Below are 25,006 nucleotides of genomic sequence, written 5' to 3'. Positions count from 1 at the left end.
TCAATTCCTAGACATCATTTACAAGCCGTGGGACAATGGCATTTTGGGCATCTCGCCAAGTGGGGAGGCTGTTTAGGAGGCACACTCGGAAGTGGGTATACGGGGGGAGGGGTCACGCACGGGCAAACCATTACGTCTAGCAGCTGTGCTCCAGCAGGAAACAGGAAAATGCCACAACAAAAAACGAGTAAGCTAACGTGGTCCACTGCGCACGTGTGTTCTAGACCATAGCGTGTTAGCCAAAAATGTAAAAGGCAGGAGGCGAAATACGCATTTTCTTGCCCCCTCTTCCTCCCGTGGAGTCACGCAAACACCGCTCTGTCTTTTTTTTTTTTTTGGACGCAAATGATTTTTTGCACTAGGACAACGATAGTAAGCGCGAAATGGTAATGAGATTTTTACCTTAGCGACTCATCTCTGCAAGTATGCCAGGAGTTTTTTATCACGGACTATTTCCTCTGCATCTCTTAACAAGTTGTTCTCGCCAGTTTGGTTTTCAATTCCTCTGCAGTGTTCAACGCTCCTCTGTTTTGGTGCAACGTCTGCATTGGATTAGGTGGAACTTTCTACACAGCATTGGTGAGTATCCTGTCTTGGGTTACTAACAGTCACTAGCAAAGCATTGAAGCGACGTTTTACCAACTGAGCCATCTGAAGGTGGTGAAGGTTTCACTGATGCGTATTCTGTTTCTCTGTAGTTTGATATACGCATTCATTTTCTGCAAATATATTTAACGCTTGTCGCATTTTGAACTATTGTTTCTGGTGGAGCTTTCGGTAACATTGAAAATATAGCACAAATTGCAACGCCCTTGGTTGAGTCCGCACTTTTGTTAAGCAAGAAAAGAGCAATATATACATGAGCAAAATCTCTTTATAACAAAGGAGCTGCATACTTTTTCTTCTAGGCGCTCCACGGCATTTGGCTGAACACAATTACAGCAGGAGTTAAGCAAATATGCGCACACCTTGATGGTCGCCTGTGCTCAAGCAACGCGTGTTAGGAGGCCAAATCATCCATAACCTGGCCATGAAACATTTTCCAACAGCGTAAAAAACATCGGACACAGACAAGACGGGCGATACAAGCGCTGTATTGTCTGTTTGGTGTGTGTCTCCGTCTTTTTAGCGTTGGTGGACAATGCAGCATACCAAATAGCTCTGCTATCTTTACTATTGCCATGAACCCTAAAAGGCGAAGGCATTTAGCGTCTGGAAACCAGGCGCCGGTTGTGAACCTCCCCAGTGGCCACCCTAAATTCGACGCAGGCGAAGAACTAAAATCGGGTCCACCGGGCCTGGGTTAGCTGCAAAGGTATGTGGGACATTTGGTGACTTTCTAGCTGCACTCGAATTCTGCTGGGCAGAATTTGAGTGCAGCTAGTGTACACTATACCTAGTGTACCTAGTGTAGCTAGTACACTAGGTACTAGATAGTGTAGCTAGTGTACCACTGTACACTGATTGTGTACACTAGGTACGCATTACGCTCAGCAGAACACAGCAGTACACGGGACAGCACTGAAGGGTGGACACCTATATGTTTAGGCTAAAGGCAAGCAATAATAATAGAACCCCGTCTAGTCGACGATACAGCAAGCCGCAGCGGACGAAGTCGACAGCACCGAATTTTGTTTACGAGCAACGGCTGTCCAACCCGCGTTAATTCAGCTAACTGCATAAAGAGTAGCCGTTATCGTAGGGCGTCACTTATTTAAGAAGTACAGGTTGCCGGCGAAACACAGCGGTCAATGCACTCGTATAAAACTAAAAAATAAATGATTGCAACTTTTGCTCTGTCACGAGACAAATCGCCTGAACACCGCAGCTACTACAAACTCCGATCCGGTATCTGCACGCGAGAAATCGGCGTGCCTGATATAAGCACGGCCGCGTGAATTCTCCGCTGAATGTTGTGCCAGACAAGTGTGCCGTGAATTTCGCGTCGGAGACGAGACTCGCAAAGCTAGTTCAGGACATGCTATCGCACGTAAATCTCACAAGCGTATGAAAGTTCCGCTTATTTTACACAAACATCCGGCTTTCATAATATTCAGTAACTTGTGCAGTAGCATGTGAATTATTCAGCACCTGCGGAAGTGGACCTCAAAGGTCACTAAAATGACGTTAGTGCAATGGATTGCCTAGTTTTTTTTGGGGGGGGAAGGTGTTCCGAAAGAATTTGCCGTGCCACGAACAATTTGCGCACAATATCACATCCGTTATGTGCCGGGGACAATATTTCGGCTACGCTCGATTCTCGTCGTCAAATATATCGCTAAAAGTGCCTGTGATTTATCGGCCTTGATCACGCTTCTTCAATTTGACTACGTCGCAAGGTTTAACTCTGTGCCTGCGCTTCTTATAGTTTTTATTATTCTGTCTTGTCCCTACCAGTTAGTGAACCTATGTTTATATTTACGTAATCGTGACGATTGTTTGTTCTTCACGGCGCTGAATGTTGCACCACGTCTGTAATTTTATATTGTTTGTTTTTACAATGTCTTTATATTGTTTGTTTTTACAATGTGACTCTACTCTTATAATTATCTCATGGCGCGATTGACAGCATCTTGAAATAAATAAATAAATATTTCATACGTGGAAAACTGCTTTAATATTGTGCATATCTACATTTAGTCTGGCTTTCATCCACCGGCGATTCGTTTCAACTCTAGGTAGGAAAAAACCTCTCAGTACCCGTAAACATAAACAAGTGTGCCCAACAATAGATTTCTACATTTCATAACCTTCAAACAAAGGTATGAAGCCGCATGTTGCATGAAGATAATGTAATGAAGCAATTTTTACTGCCCGCGTTAGTGGATTATTTATTCAATTTTACGCACACCGAAAAAAAATTTCGGTTGGCATTTTCTTGCCTTCCCGTGTGAATACATCTCCAGCCTTGTGGCCCAAAATTCCGACCTTTCAACAGCCCAGTAAATCAATCGCAGTAAAGTGATATTTCCCATACAACACGGAGCGGACTTCAGCATAAACACTCTAAAAGATACTTTCCAGGGCTCTGAATTTTTTCTTTAGTTCCTTGCCAAATTTGACTCCCAATGTATTTCAATGGGATAGTTTCCATGGCTCTGCAGCCTTGTTCCGCTGCGCGGTAACCTTGAAGCTGCAAAGGCAGGGGGGTGAAAGCAGGCTTTCGCCCCCAACATTATCTCTGATAAAATGTTTTGCATTCCGTTGAACAACTCCAGAGTAGTCGCTCCTGGAAAGACTGCAATGAGCCCGAAAGATGCTTCTCTATTCAACGTCCGCAAGTGCTATGAAATTAAAATGTCATGTGCCATGTCGCATGAAATCGCCTGAATCATTCCTGCCACTCTTTGCCACCTTCGCAGCTCTTCATCTGCATTATAGTAGCTCTAAGAAAGCAAGCCTTTTGCGAACATTAGAAAGCGAGCATCTAAATTACCAGATCACAATGACAACAAGTTTCTGTGGTGGTAGGCTGCGTTGACATCTGATTTTTTCAAACTTATCCCCACAGTGTCGATGAAAACTCATGCATTGTCTAAAGACAGGTTTTCCGCTGCGGTAAGGCCAATAATTAGGCGCGGTAGTCAAACATTAAAAACAACTACCGCTCTTTTCTTGCGACTGCCTGTTATAAGCTTATTGGGCAGTATTTGCTTTATTTTTTAACAACATGAGTTTATAGGAATTTGTTCAATAGAAGACAGCTTGGAAAAAGTATCTGCAATTTTGTCGGTGAATTACATGTGCGAGATATGTGTTACGTCACATTCATAGATTTGGCCAAGGACTCTAATAAAGTATCGCAATATGAATTGATTTTTAAATTTCATAGAATAGAAACCACGACATTGTATGGCAATAGAATGAAGCATATTTAACAAATCGCACGCAACACGCAAACGTGGATGGCAATGCGTCAGGTTCACCAGAAGTGAACCCCCCAAGGTTTCTTTCTTTCTGGGAGAATGGTTATTCCGACTTCATAATAACGACACCAGGATTTTTTTTAACCAAAAGTAAAACTCAAAGCTTTCGAGGATTCTGTTTTTCTTCGCACTTACTACAGAAGATCAGCTTGAAGTTAACAGTGTTTAGAGATTTTAAGGGAGTGAGGCGATAAGTCGGTTACAGAAATAAAAAGTGCTTTATCATAGTTTACGTGCATTACAACAAAAGTTCACTTTTTTGTATTTATTTGGCAACAAAATTCTCACCGCGTACCGATCAATCTTTGTTTGGTGTTACACTTATGCTAAATATTACCTGACATCACCAGGTTCCTGGCGTTTGTTTACCTGCCTGATAAAACTATATACTTTCCTAGATGGGACGTCAAACTAAGTACCTCCAAATCCTTTATTACGCCATTCCTTAAGTACCCTTTTGCCGTTTTATGTCCCGGCCAGTTATTTTTAAACGATAAATTTCAAACAATTCAATAATGAGCACGTCATTTTTTTTGTTTAAAAAACCGTAATTAGACACAGTTACGCAGATGTTGAAATCATGTTGTTAATAGTTTTTGGTAACTCGCCCACAGAAGCACTAAGTTTAAAATATTTTTATTTTTTGCCATATAAATTAAAAACAATTTAAGAAACGTGTGTACGGGCCACTAAAATTTGAACCATTCAGATTAACCGAAGTTTGGTTGTTCAACCTCACAACGCTCGTGTAGATCACTTTTGCCATTGAATGTTGATTTTTAATAGTATTCAGTATGAAACACACTTCCGAATGCTGTTAAAAACACGAACTTGAACGCGCTGTCACATTTTATGTGCTAAAGATGCCCGTGTCGTCTTTAATAGGGGCACCAACCAGGGTAAACAACCTAAATGCATAGCATGAAAGAGTAAGTTGTTTATCTATTTGGTTACACACAAGGTCATGCATACGTCTTTGTTGTTCTTACATGCACAGTTGTAGCGAAATGCCATTCCGGTATTTCAGATTTTCACTGTATATCAACTTTTGTTTACTGTTGGTTTTTGACGCCCTTTTTAGGACCTTCCAAACAGACCCGCAGGTATTTACACAAAAAGTACAAATGCACGCACAACCTTGCATTAATGCATGCACAGCCATCAATGCATGCACAGCATTGAATGTATGCAATGCCAATCAAGATGTCGTATTTCGTTCACCCTCGTTTATAGAATGCAATTGAGCAGAACCCAACAAAATATTTTTCGTTTTAAAGTCTAGAATAGTTTGAAAGGTGTAAAGAACTTCCGTTTTTGGTGCTGAGGTTACGTTTTTCAGTAGAAACTGGTCTTGGTGTAGGAAGCTACGCGCCTCAGCCAGGCTTTCCTCACTAGTACCTTTGAAAACTATTCTCACTCACTGGTCTAACTGCCTTAAAAGCTGTGCAGTGAAACATCGACGTGAGTGTATATTTTTTGACAGACGTTTTTTTTTTTTCTTTCAGGGTGGTCTTAGAGGTGTCGTCTGGATGGACTGCGTGCAGCTTCTGGTCATTTTTGCTGGCCCAGTTGCACTCATCGCAAAAGTTGCAATGGACGCTTCATCTGAGAACTCAACCGTTGAACCCTTAAAAGATTTAAAGGTCAAGCAATACATTGGAGAGTGAGTACTTTAATTACATGCATTTCGTCGTTCACCACTATATTGCAGCAATCACAATGTTTTCTTTCTTTTGCTTATAGACTACACTAGAACGGACCAAGATTACAAAACGAACATTGGACATATGATGCACACAAACTAGTCTAACACTACAGCCACACACCATATAACGTCCCTGTTTGTTCAAACTGGCAGATGAGGCAAGGGAGATCAAGTGAGATCACTATACGTATTCTACACTTAACAAAATTCAGTAAGTAATAAAATGATATCGATGGGGCTAATAGTACCTCGTCATCATTATTAAAGCGAAAGGCTGCCATAAACGCTCCAGCCCAGCGGGATCCTGGGGCATCAGAACACACGTGACAAGGCGATTAAGAGTTCGCCTATTTCCTCTGCAACATGCTGGTATTATAAAACCCGCCAAAAAGGCATGTGCAGGCCCACGTTTGAGGGTTTGATGGTGCAATAAATTTGAAGCACACGAGCCTTTGGATACCGTCGCCCCGCTTGATCTGAGCCGTTACCTTATATGTGTGCCCGCAATGACTTGTGCACAAGCCCTATTCGTTGTCGGATATTACCCGTCCCATTTTATATAAAGCAAATTTGTAAAGAAGCCATACAAATGAAGACATCGTGCGGGTACACTGTCAGATTGCGCATATATCCAAATTTTCTCTTGGGACCGCGATAGCATGAGCACTGTGAATCCATCCCCTACCACACGGGAGTCTGCAAACTGTAACGCCCATTTCCAGCCATCGCCATGCACAGCAAGCTTCAGAATACGAGTCATTGTGTGCTTCCACGTATACGAGATTATAAGAGCTTGACAAAATGCGCGACTGCTTCAATTTCACTGTGGAGAGAAGACCACGCAAGTAAAACGAGAAAAACACAAGAGAAGACGACGCAAGGCACCCGGCGCCGACGTCATTCACCAGGGCTCCTGCGCCAAGCTCTTCAGAAAGCACAAGCTCGTGGAAGGCGCAGGCCGATCAGGAGCTGCCAGGGAACAGATGGTGGGGACTACCTAGTAAAGAAGGAAAACATAGATGCTCGGTAGTCGGGCACCCGGACACGAGCAGCGTCCCAGCGGTCATCCACGGCGTAAACCGTACGCCTCCCTCTGCAAGGCAGTCGTCTCGCCGGGCTTCCGGGACATCCGCGTTTGAAAGAAAGCTGCTTTCGCGACGGTGTCAGAATCTCGGAACGTGCTCCCCTACACTCTTGACTTTAACTCTTTTTCAAGCGAAGCTTGCACTGGCTGCCTTGCACCGTCCGTGGTGGCGTGTGCCGAAACGCCTTCAGGTAAAGTCAACTTTGCACGAGTGTTCTGACCCAAGCTTAAATGTTCCGTAATACGAAATTATGGGAATACGAAATTTCCACAGCGGGGTTGCGTTGTTCAAGCTTTCTTCTGTCCGTGCGGATAATTACCATGAAACTATGATCATCGCCGAAGTGAAGAGGGAGGAAATGTTAGGTCAAGAAGTGTGAGAGAACGTGACCAGCATGCAAGGAGCCCACGAGCAGGTGTCGGGAGTGCGCGCCTCGAAAAAAATTGGCGCAGTTTGCACTAGTGGTGCAAAGCTGGAGAAACAGCAGAGCAGGCGGCCCCTTTCTCTTCGTCGGATACGCGGCTGTTGCATCATCATCATCAGCAGCAGCATACTAGGTCCACTGCAAGACGAAGGCCTCTCCCACCGACTTCCAACCGCTCCTGTCCCGCTCCACTCGAGTCCATTCCGTGCCTTCGAATTTTCTAATTTCCTCTCTCCGTCGAGTAATTGGCCTTCCCCCTTTTCTAGACCCATCCCTCGGTGCCCACTCTGTCGCCCTGGTAGTCCACCGATTGTCATTTCGCCTAATTACGTGGCCAGCCCAAGTACACTTTTTTATTTGAATTATTATATCTCCTACTCTAGTTTTTTCTGTGATCCAGGAAGCTCTTTTTCCTGTCTGTAAGTGTTACTCTGATCATTATTCGTTCCATGGCCCGTGGAACCGACCTAAGTTAGCTTTCAAGTTGTTTACTAAGGCACCAGGTTTCCGTTGCATATGTTATTACGTCACATTTACTTCTGAACTTGCCGCTGAAAGTTCTCCATGGCTGGCATGTGCGGATTGTTTTGGTCCGCAGGCTTTCACATCTCCCCCGACGTGGACCGCGTTAGCACGCTCTAGAAACTGTGGGCACGTCCGAAGCCTACGCCCACGCTACGAACCAGCAGGAAATGCTGTGCGCCACACTTACAAATGTAACACACTTACACTTACCCACTCGACCTCCAAGATCCATATTTAGCAGATGGCCTGTCGGTAATCCGCATCCTCATTCAATTCAACGCACCCGACACAACACGACACAAGCATTTCTCACAACTATGCAGACAACATATTTCCCTACTTCCATCACTCTCTTTAGTAGACGATGCCAAGCGCGTTTGTAAGTATTATCTGAACTCTAATTTTTACAACTTGTTTTATACCACCCATAGATTTACACCTGGTCCTATACACTAGTCATTTATCTTTTAAATGGGTACGGACAGCAATTTTCGTCGTTAATATTATTGCAAAGTTCGCTTCCTTTACTCAACAGAATACCCTGGCTGAAAAACCTACATTAATTGAATCTCATTTATCGCGCCGACGGAGCAGCACGCGTAGCGGCGCTCAGCAAATGGATATCAGCGTGGCCTAATCCCGGGCTAGCCTAAAGAAGTGACGCGGACAGCGCTCGTCAAAAACTCGTGACGTCACTTCATGCGCGGCCCCACGAGCGGCAACCGGGAGCCGGCGCATTCACAAACGGGTGCACGTAGCCAGAGCTACAGGCATAACGGCTTCCCAGAAAGGCACTGTTGGAAAAACAAAAATAAAGTTCCACACAAGGGAAACGAAGCGATAATACTGCTAGGAATTGCCACAGAAGTCGCCATCAGGACTTTTATTGAAAGCGGTTGTCGAATTTCCGCCACAATGGTAGGCCTAGCACCTTCAGGCAGCCCAGCCGTTCAGCTGTGCGGCAGAAAGAACGCCCCTACCGCCCTCCGCAGTGTTTTGTCGTCCGCACAAAGTGATGACGTCATGCCGAGGTTCTCTCATATGCACCTTTCGGGTTGAAAGCGCCGGAAATTGAAACCAACGATTTTCAGGCCGTTCAAGGTAATTAATTATCGCGCGCCCAAGTATTTAAAGTGCTGTTTAGGGTTCGCCAGGCTATTAAGCATCGACAAAACCAATAAAAACAGAACATAAAATTTTCGTGTCAGTACTCCTTTAAGCACTTTTTCTCTTAAAAGAGTACTGACACCAAATTTTGACGCCTAAAAAATGACATAATTGGCTTCACTAGTTTGTACAGATGCCTCACAGAAATTTTTGCAGCGATCCGAGGCCGGAATCACATCTAAAATCGATTTTGATTGTCCCGGCCGCGAGCTTCCACAAATCGGTAGCACTAGCGAAATCGCTTTCGGCGTGACGAAACATCGGCCTGCGTGTCTGGCCGGTTCAGGGTGACGTCATATAGTCGTTTTCGGAGCCGGAAACGATATCCCGCGCTGCTGTTGTCGGTGGTATTCGTTTGGGCAGGAGACGTACGGGTGTAGCTGTGTGAGCAATGCTTGTAAACTTTCCGCACTTTGCGTGTTCGACGTCTTTGCTCTTCAGTTCGTGGCCGCCGCATGGTGTTCCCTTGCACTGGTGCTGAAAACTGCGCGGCACCGGCACCGCGCGGTGCGCGATGTCGACGCGCACCGCGTCGCCGAGCTCGACCAAGTTGTGCTATGGCAAGCTCGCGGAATGCGAAGTACTGCTCGTGGAAGCCTCTCCGAGCAAATCGACAACGACGCCAAGATGCATTATTTTCCACGCGACGACATGCAGCGCTAAACGTGGACTGAGTTCGTGCGCGGCGGCGGCCGCAAGAATTGTCGCCCAAGCCAGCGGGCTCGGCAACGCCCGGCGTTGCTCGCGTCAGCTTGGGTGTTGGGAACTTCAGGCTTAGTATCGTGGCGAATATTTGATCGCCGGTATCTGTACAACTGCGAATGACCATCCCTTACACAACTTTTCACCCCACTATCATCCCCTTTTTCGCATACTGAGCTTTATTCTGGCGATAATTTCCGTTTCAGCGATCGGTAACCAAGACATCTGCCGTTGCCTGTTTTGATTCTAGCGCGCAGGTGGCGCCATCTTTCGGCCGCTCCCCGCACCGCGGTGCCGGCAGTGCTGGGTGGGAGCGCCGAACCTCCGCTTCCGGTCAGCGTAGGCTTACCATCGCGGCAAACATCTGAACGCCGCTTTTAAATTCAGCGCTGATAACAACCCCTAGCACAATTTTTCAACACACTAACATCTACTTTCTCGCATGTGGGACTTCTTTTTCGCGATCAGATTGATTAGAAGAGTGGCGACAATCTGTTGCTATCACGGTCTGCGCCGGTTCGAACCGCAGTGACATTAAAAATTTCCCCGCATTTCCCCGAGGGGAAGAATGTGAAAGTGCGAATGCAGGAGTTGAATTTGCGCGGTTCGGTAATGTTCGCGAAAGAGAGATCACACACACGTATACAAAGAAAGAAAGATGCATTTATTCAGACACCTATTTGTGTTGTCGTTGTACTTGATTGCTAGAGCGGATCTCAGCTTTGAAATTTCGTGTCAGTACTCCTTTAAGCGGGTGCATTAGCCCTTCTCACGCCCGATTCCTGGCCAATCCCCCACGTGGGTATGTGCCATGCACAGACACCTATTTGTGTTGTCATTGTACTTGATTGCTAGAGCGGATCTCAGCTTTGAAATTTCGTGTCAGTACTCCTTTAAGCGGTGCATTAGCCCTTCTCACGCCCGATTCTTGGCCAATCGCCCTAAGTGGGTATGTGGTGCGGACGGACGGACGGCGGTGGACGCGTGATTCAGATTACTTGGCCAATCGCCCTAAGTGGGTATGTGTTAAATAAATTAGGAACTCTTCTTGGCCAATCGCCCTAAGTGGGTATGTGGTGCGGACGGACGGACGGCGGTGAACGCGTGATTCAGGGTCGCTTAAGAAGAGCATTCGCACTTAAAAAACGGACGACGGCGAAGACATCGCCGGCCTGATCGCCTGGCCAAATAAAGTTGTTCTGTCTGTCGGGTGGCAGCGACTCATCCGAGTCTGACGATTCAGACGACATGTCGACTGCGCGGGCGAGTGCGGACCATGTGCAATCGAAGCAGACGATGCGGCGAACGTCCCTGACGTCACGGGTGAGACCGTGACGTAAGGCTGGCCCGCTCGCAGGCTGGTTTTCGAACGGCCATTTTCCCGCGCGGCGACCAAATTTGAAACTGGTTGCAATAAACGTGCGATAATTAATTCTGTGTTGGCGGCTGACAGCTTTCGGTTCGATTTTCGTACTTACTGGGCTAATAGGTATTAGCGAGAAATTTCGTGTCAGTACTCCTTTAAAGCTGGCCCTATACACCAGTCACGTTGTATTTTAACTTAATTTTAAGCACTGTACTCAACTGCCTTTTACTTCCACTCCGCCTTAGTTTTAAGTAGTAATTTGTCTTGGCGCTCTTTGGCGCTCTTTCCCTTGCGCCAAAAAAATCGAACAATCACCGCCATCTTTACAGCGGTGGCCATTTTCGAACCAATCGTGCCTACGCCGATGACACCATCGGTCACTCTTTGCGTTTGATAAGATATCTAAGCAAGAGAACGTGTTGCTGGGAGTGTTGGTTGAGGTCTACAAACATACTGAGTGGCGCAAATACACAACACACAAGAAAGAAGACACGGACAGGCGCTGTCCGTGTCTTCTTTGTTGTATGTTGTGTATTTGCGCCACTCAGTACGTTTGAAGACATCTAGGGTTTTCGGAAGCTTTAATAATACAATAGCCCTTGCGGCACCTTAAATAAATTGTCGCCGTAAGAATTTCAAGACCTGAGCTTTGCTTCAAAAGCCCTCAGTTAACAAGAGGGCTTGCGATTCCTTGTTCGAAGCAGTACAAAAAATACCGAATGGCTCTTTAAATGGCTCTTACTCGTGTAGGCTCACTCTCAGTAGCAATTTACTGATGTTCGTTTTACTACCACAGCTTCAGCCTGGATTTCACCAGTGACGAAAATGTTTGGTCCTGCATCTTGGGCTTCTCAGCTTTGTCCTTGTACCGACTCTGCTTCGATCAAGTCGTGGTTCAAAGACAGCTGGCGTCCCGAACGCTGCAAGAAGCAAAACGGTACGGTGACCTTCGCGATTAACTTTATTTTAATTATTTTCTTGTGTAAATGATTCCTCCAACCTCGTTGTTTGCATTGATAGATGGGCATTTTGCAGTAAAAAACTTTCTTGAAACACGATGAAATATCAGTAAAATCTCAGTATCTGCAAGAATGATAGACTCATTCGAAACTGCTTTCAGCAGAGCGACTTGATTCCTTGCAGTGAATTTTGAGCCGAAAAGGGCATCGAAGTGAATTTGTCAAGCTCCTGTTTTTACCTGCACTCCGCAGACTTGCTCGAATAAACACTCTTTTCATAGTTTATCCCGTCGATAAGGCGGTATTTATTTTAAAACGCCCTAAAGACCATGCTTGGTTTGCGGCGGCCGCGCCAACTAAAGCAGTGAGGTCCATACAAGGTGCTACGTAATTAGACGATGTCCAAGTATAGAATTCAAACCAGGTTCGCTTTCGGTTATGTAAAACAACATGCTTGACATCCGACGTTATCTGGTGGGCAATCTCGATACCTCAGCTCAGTAATAGGCATACCGCGTCACTGCTTTTTTGTCGGCTATAAAATGCGTTAGATAAGCCTACCAGCCCAGCTTGGAATTGTAACAATCACTATATCCGAGGCTTACGCAGTGGATGAACGCCCTCCGCGTCAGTGCAGATGCTCAAATGCGATGCGCTTTTCCCCCAACTTCGGAGCTTGCCTGGCTTGTGCTTGTATTCGGGGCTGTGTCCGCAAGCAGTCGGTGCTTATGGTAACACCAGGCCAACGAGAACTCGCCAGCGCGTCAGTGTCAGTCTGCACGCGTTGCGCCAACTCTCTCTTAGAGCAATGAACGTTACAGCCCAAAAATGGTGATTTAAGTATAGAAAATATTGCCCAAAAACAAATAAATCACCTTAAAAAACAGAAATATGCACTATCAGGGATTTGAACTTCCGAATTGGAAAACAATATGCCTAGTGCTCCAGACCAATCGGCCATAAGCCAGCGCTGCCAGGGGCAGAGATATAAAGTATATAATGTATAGCCAGTTGAAATTTTTTGTTAGTTCTAGCCTTTAAAGCACCTTAGATGGCTATATCTTGATTAGTGCTCGCGCAGTAAGGATCCCCCAAATTCCCACATTATATATATCATGCCTAGCGAGTGCATTCCTTTGGTGAAGAAGCGTTAGCAGAGGTGTGGTCGTGCCGCTGGCCGTTGTGCTAGTTCTCCCAGCGCAAAAGTGCTTCCCGCAGCCCGGTTTTACGCTTCAAGATAAACGTTTCGGTTGATTTTAATTCCTTATAGTACCTATAATAACTTCGCACACTCTTCTGCCGCCTTCAAATTGGCTTATATTTTTCTACTAGCCTACCAGTCAGCGAAGCGTCGCATGTGGACTTGTGTTAAGTTCGGGCCCCTCACTTCATAATTAAAATCACCCGGCAACTAGATATCTTTCGCTAGGGTTAGTTTGCTTACCTGTATGGTGTTTCATTTCACGCCGGCCGAGCTGAGTTGGTCGCGCGGGGCGTCAAGAGAAACCGCGGAGGTTTCTTTGTTATTCGCCACGCTTTTGTGTTACCCGACGAGCGGGCCCGGAGACGACGCATACAAACGCGTCGGTCACTCCAGAATAGCTGAAAGCAATGTCAGCTTTTGAAGGAGGCTTTCCTCTGGTTCGTTCGAGAAACCGGCGGAGGGTGACCGTTGACATTTTAACGACCGCGATTACTGCCACGGACGGGAATTCCCTAACCGGACGGGAGCTGAAGGTCGGTCAAGAAGTCAAACCTTGGGTCAAACACAGGAAGAGGTCACCAGACGTTCAGTCTAAGACAGATGTACTGCTCAAAGCTACTGGGCGAAGTTTCCGTTCGTTACGCGTCTAAACCTGCACTGTAAAAACTGGCCGTCACTTTTACGGCCAAGTGACCGTGATTTTTGACAGGAAGTCGACGTAAATGGTGAAGACGGTTGTTTCGCCGTCAACTCGATGGGAGAGGGGATAGAACAAGGAGCGAAAGGAAACAAACAAACTGACTTCGGTAATACAGCACTCTGATTGGCCGCCCAAGGCGGCTCTCGCAGTCGCCGGTGGGGCCTTTTGCTTTTTCTCTTGTTCGACGCCGGATTGTCGAAGAACGCTTCCTTTGTAGGGGACCCTTCCGAGAGGCACCGCTGCCTGTTGCTGTGGGGAGTGGGGGTCCTTCCAGGGACGCTTCCTTTGTCTCCCGTCGCGGCGGCCGCCGCCGCCCGCGCGATCGGGGGAGGAGAAAGGAAGAGACATTTTCTTCTGTTTTCGGAAAGCGTCTGGGTTGCCCTCCTTTCCCATGTCGGGGGCTCACACATACTTCTTTGAAACTGCGACGGAGCAAACGTCTCTTTTCTGGTCTCCTTCAGCAAGCAGCCATGCGCGCGGAGCTGCAGCAACAGAGCAAGTGCATCTGATAGCGGTAAGTGAACGATTTACCGCATCAAGAGATTTTTCCACGCAAAAAAAAAAATAAATAAATAAAATCTGCGAACGCAATAATTGTGAAGCAAGTTCAAGTGTGCAGAGTATATTGGCTCGAATACTATGAGGACCGTCGTGTCAGAAACTGGAACCGTGTTTCTGCATCTGTAGCTTGAACAGGGCAGCACGCTCGTCGGTGCGAGCGGTCGGCGAGGGATAACTGCGCCGTGAGAACGATGACCACCATCGCGCCGGCCGCTGCACGGCCTGGAGCTTTTACTTTTTCTAGCACTTTTAATTGCCCCCAAACAGGAAACGCGTTTGCGTTTTGATGAGTTTTGTCTCCAACTGACACAGTTTCGAAATGTCGACATGGGAAGAAATGGGCGGGAATAGACAGCGGCTGATTTCGGCACCGCAGTAGGCGGGCATTTTGTTAAGTGCACGACGAGTATGTATTGTTGTAATATAATTTTGCGCGAAACAACGCTTTTGATCGTGCCCGCGCACCCGCCGAAACTCGGTAATAAGCAATGACTTGTCGCTTGTTCACGCCGCAGCACTGTTTCCGAAAGTTGGGGTGGGGAAGGGTAGGGGGCTGTCGACTCTTTCATGGGGTCGTGCAAAGGGCAGAAAGCGAGCAGACTAACGACTGCTTAAACTTTACGGGCCAAAAGCTTCTGGACACATGTAAACTCTGCGCGTCTTTTTTTCTCGTGCGTCGCCTTCTTGTGCAAAGTACGTATAACTGTTACTCGCGATCGTTGCATCGCTCCTTCAACTGCGACGGTACGTAGGTGCAGTAATTTTGTCGCCATGCAGGCTCGAAGATGGGTGGACTCCAGCGGGTCTTCATAGCAGTCGACGGCACCACAATACTGTGAAGCAGGAAGTGTCACCCGTCATCGTGGATTCTTCATGTTCAACGTCTGTTACCGACACGGCCACCCTCACTCTGACGATTGAGTTTGCAAAGGTAAATGAGTGTGGAACAACTTCATCTCGATAACGGTTAAAGTTTTATTATCTTTCTCATCGTTGCGGCCACGTACTAAAGAAAGCTACTGTGAGTTTCTGGCAGCTTCCTTTGTTCTGTGGTTACACAGCGCGACGTGGCTTATTGAAATGTGGTTGTTATTTTTTATCTTTTTACGCCAGTTTTATGCACATACTACGTATACCAAACTTTTTCCATTTAACTTTTGCACAGCTAGTATTCTTGAAAAGTTGCTGTCTTCCTAAAGCTAACGGAAAAGATGCTGTTTCGATTGGATTAACATATTGTCATATTTGTTTGCATTGTCCACCACCTGCTTTTGTGTAGGTTGATCCCTTTTTGTTGTCTATTATATATAATTTTGTCCAAATACCATTAATATCATGTTCCACCTAATCACAATACCAACTGTTCTATTTTTCAGGTGCTGTGGCCAATGGCTTTTCAGGAAATCAACAGGAAAGCCACAAGTCTGCTGTGCATTCCTGCATCCATTCTGCTATGTACCATTCTGCAGCAATAAATACGTGAGCACTGAAGCTAATCGTCGTAGCATCTTTTATCAGTTACTGCCCACAGAATGTGAAAATTGGGCAGTTCAGCCGAAGACTACATTTTACTTAAATTTGACGTCTAAATGACGGTTTGCTGTGAAACACTCAAGCCGTCATATTGACGGGCCATTTGTATTTCATATTGACAAGGAAACGTCAAAATGACGTAATGAAAAAACGTCAGCCCGTCATTTTGACGACAAATTTGTATTTCAGGATGACAAGTAAGACGTCAAAATGACTAAAAACGCCATCATTTGGTATTGACGACCACCCGTCAATTTGACAGCCAACCGCTTGGAAATAGAGCTGCCAGAACTTTTCCGTCATTTTGACCAAATTTTTTTTACAGTGTGGCGACTCGGCAGCTGGGATGCGTCAATAGGTAGGCGACCAGGCTTTGTTTGGCGCTCCACGTGTTTACAAAGGAAAGGAGTTCTGGCGGCGCGGAGCACAAACATATATGCGTGTATGGCATGGACAATACTTTAAGACGTGCCGCCCGAGAGCCGAGAACCCACCAAGCTTGGTTTGTCACAGTGGCCAATCAGTGGCCTAGTGGGGGCTAATCAATGGGCCATTCTCACTCTCAAGTTGTGACGTCCCTTTTGTGGGGGGTAGAGGGGAGGGTTGTGGTAAAACCGAGGACTTTGGGGTTTTGGGGGGAACTGAGAGAGGTGAGGAGAGCACGGTGAGGCCCGCTCGATGCGGGCCTTGCCCGACCTCTTGTATGCGATCATGAGCCGTGAAAGTTGTAAATACGTAGTGCAAATAAAGTGTAAATATTGTACATTTTGAGTTTGCTTGCAGTAGCTCATCGTTTGCCACGTGCCGTCGACCACGACCCATCGTTTCATCGAATCACGCTTCGATCATCGATGTCGGCTACCGATCCACACTTTGAATTTAACTGCTTTTGCGGGGCGACTTCGACTTAGAGCTTGACACAGTCTACAAACTAACAAACTGAAGGCACCTTCCTAAAGGCACAAACGTGCCATGGCTTAGTTTCAACTGAGCGAACGAATTGCGACGACACGCCGGTGGCCGGCCGACTAAACGCGGACTGGCTGATCCTGCCGGAGGTTCGGCGAACCGTGCAGTAGCGCAGTCAAGCCAAGCCATCTTGGTTTGTCGTCATACGAAACGTCGTAGGAAATCGGCAAAGAGGATGCAGAGAGGAGGAAAGCGTTTTCTAATTGATGTTTCTACTAAATAAAGTCGCGTAAACGCAGCGAGAGTGGTCGAAACATGGTCTAGTGACATCAGACTACAATGTGCGCTAGTAATCCCGCAATGTTTACAAATCACGTCAATGTCCCTTTAACATGTGAACGCTTCTTCCTGTTAAGAGAAATTTTTTTTTTCATGTGGAGAAGCCAGAAACCCACAAAAGGGGTCCCAGCTGGAGTTGAAGCGGGCGTGATAATTCGGGGCCATTATCTATTCAAATTGCTTTACTTTTCATGTACTGGCCTGCAGTAAAAGTTTTCGTCACTGACTTTTCTGTGAAAGCAACGAAAGATGGATTTCTGATGCATCCTCCCTCCAGATACTCAGCTTCTAACGCTTTCATTGTGTCCCGTCACACTTTTTTCAAATTTTTCGGTGGGACCATTTTTTTAATTGCGGTAGCCGCCATCGCAGCTCTAGCAGTGTAGAAGGATTGAAAGAATATCGTTGAGAGATTCTCCCTGCTCTGTTCTGTAGTCATTGAGAGACCTTAAAGTTGATTAAATGGAGCTCTTTTGTACACGAGCGGCTTGAACTACACGCGACATGAACGTGCGACAAAATTTGGTTGGGGCTTCTGGTGGAGCTTTATTTCAATCAGTGCGCACCATTCACGCGCCTTTTGGCTGATTTGTCGAGAAGAGTGTCCTTGCCTGACCCACGTTTAAAAATACAGGGCCAGAGCCTTTTACCAATATTCCCATTGCCTGCATTGAACCCAGAACACATCACCAAATTTTCCTTTGGTTGCGACGGCCTCACATCATAAGCAGTGAGATGGATCGGCCAATGAGCCGCCAGAAGCGTGTGCGGCCGATTCAACAACATTACCCCGAACATTAAGTTCTTAGGATTCAAGTACCTAACCGGTACCCGCTTCTTGACATGCAATGAGTTGGTAGTAGTAATAACTTTAATAATGGAGAGGAGGCACGAGGGCCTTAGGGAGGAGGAGGGTATAGAGGAAAAGGAACCCTACAGAAATTCACTAGGACTCGTAAAGGTCAGTGGCCATGATAATGTTCACTTGGCAATGGCATGTTCCCATGTCTCCTTGTAGAAGAGCTGGAGTTCACTAATCATTCACTGAGAGGCTCACGTGGTTTGTTTAGAGGAGCAGTCATGACGGGAGATGCTTCAGACCATCACACGAGCCTGTATAAGCGGTTCGCTAAGGCGTATTCGAAGATCGCTACAAGAAGAGGAGGATCTGTTCTCGCTCGCTGCAGGTGGTCTGCTTCTTTCGCGGGTGGGGAGACATGGGCTAGGAGTCGCGCTCGAGCTGAGATAAAATTAGCGCATTTCCAAAACCCCACGTTCAGAACCCCTAGAATCACGCGAATATATGCCAAGCAACATATCCTCTCGTGGGGATTGGCTTGTGACGATGCCGTCAGAAGCTCACGGACTGATTCACTAAGTTCCATTTGGCTACGACGCAAACACACCAACCCACAATTCGCTCGTACCCACTCCAGCGGACTGTCCATTACAACACAACTGGCATGAGAAACTCACAACAAATTCGCAACTTTAAATTCGCCTACGACGTCAATATATCAGCCCACAATTCTAACATACCCACTAAGGGGGATTGACCATTTACAGCAGTCCCCACATTGCCGTGGCCGATGCATCGATTACCATTCGCAGCGGTTCCAAAATATCCACCTGCGCGTATGCTTTCACAGCCGATCCAGAAGTGATACTTCCGCACTCCGGCATCATGAATGCAACCTTGAATTCCCTTGTAGCTTTCTCGCCGTTTTAAGTGCCGTGCGCTTTAGGGGCTCGTCCTGTAGTCGCACCTCGTTCTATGTCACAATGTCTAGCTACTGCCGGAATCAGGCGGCGCAGAGAAAAAATTGGCCGCGTATCTGCTCCTTTCGTTGCAAATGCCGTCAAAAGACGATAGTCTTTATCGGCTTTTGCGAAGTAAATGCCTCCCTTTGCTTTCCCGCTCTCCTCTCATGTTGTTCCTCATGCGTCGCGCTCCTCCCAAGGTAAATACGCCAAATGTTTGCTTAAATCATTTTAAATTTCCCGCGTTCCACTGCTCCAAACCGGGTGTCTCGATGCGAACGCTGCCGTACGGTGAAGACGAGCGTTCATCGAGGCGCCCTACTTCAACGTTTATAGAACCGCGTTTCCCTACTCCACGTGCGTTGCAAGCAGAACGTGAAACTTATCTAGTGGAACCTTGCGTAACTGTAGCCGGGTGATTTCTTAAAATGGCGCCAGAAGCTGTAGTGGCGCGGGCGACAGCAGGCGACGGCGGAGTGAATTCTTTTTTTGCAGTTGATGAAGTATTTAATTTCGCAAATGTTTGATTTTTTATAAAGGAACACAGCAAATATCACTTCTGTATTGATTTGTTGTCTCATATTTGCGTAATGTCTTGTTCTTGTTCAAGAATGTTGACAAGTATGAGCATTACACCGGACATAGACGGGTAGATTTAGCTGTGACTATATAAGACTATTGCGCAGGCATTGTTTTGCTTTGGCCGGGTGGCTGAATCGAGTCACAGACAGACAGACAGACAGACAGACAGACAGACCAAAATTTCTGGGTTTAAGTAGCCCAAGAAAGACTATCGTCTTTAATAACAGACCGAAGTAGAGCCCCACAGCGTTACGGCGTAACAGACCCAAAGAGAGGCTTCGAAAAACAAACGGTTTATATAGTACTAATCGTTAAAAACTCCTGAACCGCTGGCGCTTGTCATACATTTCTCCGTTGTTTAGCGCAAAGAAAAATGCAGCTGCATTTGAGGCAACACCTGTGTATATAACCGACAGCCCCCCGCATTCATTTAGTCAGGAACGCCCGTTTGGTCGGTTTTAACGACAGTAAGTACAAAAATGGCCGCCAAAAACGACGCGTTTCAAACTGCGCAGTGAAACGCCCGCATGTGCGGGATGAAAGCAAGCAAAAAAGAAGCAGAAGTCCCGCTGGCACTGTTTCAGGCTGGGGGCGCGCGAGTACTGCGAAGGCGGGAAATTTGAATTGCACTGGACAAACCTCCATTCAATTCATCAAGAGAGGAGTTAGACAGGGAGGCGAAGAGCGTGTTGAGCGGTAGCAGTGAGTGGATAACGGCGCCAGAGCTTATTATGGCGAATCGCTCCTCTGCACTTCCGAAAGCTTTCACGTTTATTTGGAGCAGCTTTCATTTTTGCTGCGTATAATGCATGCATTGCCACCTGGTAAACTCGATGCGAAGCACCCAAACTTGCCCTACTCTACGTGACAATTCAAGCCAAGGTAACCTGTCGGCAATTTTTTCTTTAATGACAAATGCGTTAGCCCTGGTTTCGATTGCCGGAACCAGAAAAGTATGAGGAAGAGGACTTCCTCTCTTGATTCAATCTTACGGAAGGACACCACATACCGGCTGCGATTGTTTTTCTCAATCACGCGACACTAATGTTTTGAAAGAATATGTAGTGCTCAGCATACTCATTTTTTTCAGTACCGAAATCGGCCAGGAATGCGACGCGCGAAGTTATGCAGCAGATAGCCTGACTCGGCGGCTTATCAGTTCACCTCACTCGGCTGTCGCAACTCAACGAATTATATAGGGCTTTTCTGCTACTCACTTCCTCTAATTTCTGGGCTCGCACTCCCAACCGTTTGGGTTTCACACGGGTAGCGCAACGCTCTTCTCTCGCGCCCGAGGCGCGACTACGCACATGTGAAAATTCGAGAGTGCCCCGAAAGGGGGGGCCTGCCGCACAAACAAACACTGCCCGAAATCCACCACTTCGACACGCACGTGTACACCGCCCCTTACTTCGGAAGCCATGCGAGTTGATCTTGATCTTTGACGCCTGTCTTGTACGCCTGTTAGAACAGAAACGTCGTCGCATACTGAGAAAGATATCTAACCGGAGCACCGGCACTTGCGTTCTGTGTCGTTGGATCAGCTGCCATTTTGAAAGCTTCCTTTTCGCCGCGACGAGATCGCGGGAGAGCGGCCCGCATACGCTCACGGATACGCTTCATGGAGAGCGCTCCTAGCCGTCGCGTGCGTAGTCCCGCATCGACTGCACATGCGCAGACGCTAAGCGCATTTTCGGGGCGTACGTACGTCACGCCCAACTAAAAGCGTCTATTTTCATCTCCCCTATTCCTTCGCTACGTTTTGGCTGAAAGAATGCTATGCCTGAGACTGTCACAGTACCTCAAAAACCTCTGCGCATGCGGCCTGAAGTTTTAGACAACTCTTGTGAGAGTCGTGACACAGCCTAAACGCCCTTATCCTAAACCTGCAAGCCCACATAACTTGCACCGGCGTTTTCACATAACTTTGACATGTTCACGTGCACCGGCACTCATACATACTGAGCGCAACCAGTGTGACTTCTCTAATTGCTCACAAATTCCTTCACAGAACCGCCGTTTCTGGCGCGGCCATAACGGCTCTGCAATATGTCCTAACAGATGCCACGGGATTCGCCCTGATTGTCTGGTTCCGCGGCTGTGACCCTGGGTTGCTAGGTGACATAAAGAGTGTCGACCAGGTAACGTGAAGCCATGTCTCCTTTCAAATACTCATTTGCCAATTCCACGAGGCAGGAAATGTAAACCGTATGCGTATATTTCTGTTCGTATGAATCATTTATTTCATTTTACTTGCGCTGACATAAACGCCAAGCTGCTGGGCTTCACCATTGTTTAAGGTATTGGAAAAGGAAGGCCTTAAAGGGACCATGCAGACAAAATACAAGTTTGTTTTATTCAAAACAGTTAGTGTTTTATGCAGCGCTTGTGTTATGACTAGAGGCGATGAATAATGTCCAGCTTAAGTTGGATTAACATACCCTGCATGCGTGGACAGATGGGGTCAAAAGCGTAAACATGGTCATTGGGAACAGATCATTATCCTCGATGTATGACACCAAGCTGCTATGTACTGAATGTTCGTACAGTTTCCCAGCACCCAATGTGAGTGAGATAGGGCGAAGGTTTCCTAGAGTCAGTGTTCGAAGTAATTTCTCAAAATAATAGCATACTCAAATACTTTCCTGTGCAGAATGTAGATTTCCGAGGTTCTACTAGCATTACGATATAGGGGTCACAATAATCGCAATAATCCGCGGATACTCGTCCGTGGGGAAGATTAATGAATTTTTCACGCGGTGCTAAAGCTAATCTGAGTAATCTCTTAATTATCTCCTGATGCGTGTATCTCACCCCTGCACTGTGAGGATTGGCTTTGCTTGTGTACTTTAAAACATCGTTTTTGACAACGCTAAGCGTTGCGCTCGCATGTTGTACATACGCAGCATCGCACGCAGTGAATTTCTATAGTTCTCTTTTTATTATTTCATTGAAAATGCCCAATAACAGGATCACTGGATGCTAGCTTCGTACCCAGAGTATGACAGCAAGATAACCTCTTTCCTTGCATTTTGAGTTCAGGTAACTTTCCTTCCAGCGAGATTCCCACACTGCAAGTTTATAACAATCAAGTTAGCAGTGCAAACATGCAATACTACACAAAAGCATATGTTTCATCAAGGGCAAAATATTCGATTAAATCGCTATCGTTATTTTTAAGATATTTCTGTGTATATTTTGTCTTTTCGTTTTTTAGATCGTTCCTTATTATATAACTAAATACTTAAAGGACATACCGGGGTTGTCTGGGCTATATCTGGCGGGTGTCGTTTGTGCTTCAACGAGGTAAGGATTTATATTTTTCGATGTGTTTGCATTCTCAACAGCGCACTGATACTTTGGCTACAGGAGCAGGCACCTACTACAGGTTTCTTATAAAAGCATCACACCTATAGTAAGGCCGTCGCGCTCATTTCGCTTCGTATTCCTAAGTGGTGAACGTGAACGCTGGTCTTTCATGTGACTTCGAACAAAATTAAACCAAGCGTTTGTTCGGAAATAGAAGTTTCGTGTTCAACTTTTTGTTTATTTATAGAAGGTTGTCTTGACTCAGTTGAAAATGTATATTTTATTCAAAATCGCATTTCCACTTTTGGTTAATTTGTATCGTATTTTATGTCAGAATTTTAAAACCCGTCTGTCGATACCCGCCGTAGCACCAGGTGTATGCTCGCAAATCAATACCAAGTTACATGATGATGTAGTCGTCAGTAACGGTTTGGAAAATGGGAAACTCTGACAAGGCAAACACCGTCAACTTGGCGATAGAAACCGCTGGCACAAAATGCAACGCACGCTTTTAAATACTGTGAAAGGCTTGCTTTGTTATTTGGCATTCTTTATTGGCTGCGAAATTGTAAACTTGTGAGTTAATATCAACAGCTAGAGCATCATGAACGACAATTTTGAAATGTCTTACCTATTTTAGGGCCTTAAAGGGGCCCTAAATAGGCTGCCAAATGTTACGATTTTGCGTGCGCAGTCACTGGAGTACTATCCAAGGAACGTCATCCCGCAAAAATTGTTTAAATCCGTTAAGTATTAGCCGAGTTATCGCTCATTAAAAGGGGCCACCCATAAGGCCTGGGGCTCTCCTCCTCTAGTAGCTCCTCCGAAGCACTGTGGAAGCCGCGACGTCATCGACCCGGCGCAAGACCACCGAGAGAAACAGGGCAATCCATCACCCTCCTTGATGTACGTGCAGTCATTGGCTGCGCCAAGCCCTGCGCGCGCTTTTTTTTTAGCACTCGACGCGCATGCTCCGCCCACCAGATTCCGGTTGCACGGTGAGCGCTGTCGCTGTGGTTCGCGTTCGCGGCGCCGCACTGGGCAGTGTCTCGTGCGTCATAGAGGCGCGTCAGAGCCGGAAAGAACTGCGTCAGAGCGCGCAAGTGTGGCGGCAAGGTATGGTTGGTGAGCCAGGAGAGAAACTGAAATCTTTTTTTCGTGTTTGTGCGGCCCCTGCTTTACGCAGAGGTGTAATATTTGGTACACGTTGTCGTGAAGGGGTACTCTAGCGATTGCGCGATTGAAATGGCGACCTTCGGAAGCCTATTTAGGGCCCCTTTAAACGTCTTAGGTATCAAGTGTCGGGCGCACCGCTACACGATGACAGCCACTTTCTTGTAACATTTTCAATGTTCCTCTCATAAGCTTTCCATGCATACTGGTGGAGCCTGGGCGAGATTTAGCTGTGTTCATTTTGGTACAAGTTTGGAGTGTTCAGTTATAAAAAAATATTCATACGTTTTGTTTTTATTTCAACCATTCACCATTGATATTAAAACTAATGTGTGCATATGAAGACTACGTCCATGTTACTTTACGTGTCCGCAATTCCGCATGTGATGCGGAATATATTTGCCAAGTTTCGCTCACAATTCACCGCTACATGTCAACACTGCTCGAAGTTATGCACACTCTTTCAAATACCAGTTGCATGCCCACTATCACCGTTTATACGTGTGTGAAACAAAGGATTGGCAGTCAGCTCTGTCGAGAGAACAAACCCATCGACTGCACAGATCACCAGCGACGAGAAGGTGGCCGTCTAATGCGCGGTTTTCCCCGGCAGCAGCGGAAAGAACGAGACATAGCCATGAATACAAAAACAAAAAAAAAGTTATTTCAACAGGTGAATTACGGTACAGGCACGAGAACATAAAACATACAAGAGATGTAACTTAATATAGCAGAACTACGAGAGAGTCAAACGTTACGAAACTGGTACAAATGTGAGATTTACAACACGAATGTCACTAAGTAAAGAGTTAACTAAGAATGGCTGCGGCTTAGCTGATTGATTGATTGATTGTAGGGTTTAACGCGCCGACGCAACGCAGACGATGAGGCGCGCCGTACTGGAGGGCTGCGGATTAATTTTGACCACTTGGGGATCTTTGACGTGCGCCGAAATCTCGTACACACGGGCGTTTTTGCTTTTCGCCTCCATCAGAAAAGTGGCCGCCGCGGCCGGGAATCGAACCCGCGACCTCGTGCTCGCTGCGGCTTAGCTCAGCTAACTTTGGATATGCAAA

General features: G+C 46.4%; 1 protein-coding gene and 1 long non-coding RNA gene across 2 annotated transcripts in view; both read left to right on the top strand.

Moving 5' to 3' along the window:
* The window catches only part of LOC144152160 (sodium-dependent multivitamin transporter-like), a 104,605-nt gene that overhangs the window by 29,377 nt on the left and 50,222 nt on the right, over positions 1–25,006 (top strand). Inside the window, exons 5-9 of the mRNA XM_077683374.1 lie at positions 512–579; positions 5,432–5,589; positions 11,697–11,837; positions 21,460–21,589; positions 22,666–22,754. Coding sequence (XP_077539500.1) covers positions 512–579; positions 5,432–5,589; positions 11,697–11,837; positions 21,460–21,589; positions 22,666–22,754 — 586 coding nt within the window. The remainder of the gene's footprint in view (positions 1–511; positions 580–5,431; positions 5,590–11,696; positions 11,838–21,459; positions 21,590–22,665; positions 22,755–25,006) is intronic.
* LOC144152161 (uncharacterized) lies at positions 14,033–16,180 on the top strand. The gene is made up of 3 exons (XR_013319078.1): positions 14,033–14,277; positions 15,102–15,255; positions 15,701–16,180. It is a non-coding gene; the product is annotated as an uncharacterized LOC144152161 (long non-coding RNA).

Source organism: Haemaphysalis longicornis, unplaced genomic scaffold (genome assembly GCF_048455015.1).
Source record: "Haemaphysalis longicornis isolate Haplotype H1 unplaced genomic scaffold, Haemaphysalis longicornis Haplotype H1 scaffold_9, whole genome shotgun sequence".
In the NCBI taxonomy this organism is placed as follows: Eukaryota; Metazoa; Arthropoda; class Arachnida; order Ixodida; family Ixodidae; genus Haemaphysalis; species Haemaphysalis longicornis.
The sequence above is the reverse complement of the archived record's forward strand: the minus strand, read 5'-3'. Positions and strand labels throughout refer to the sequence as shown.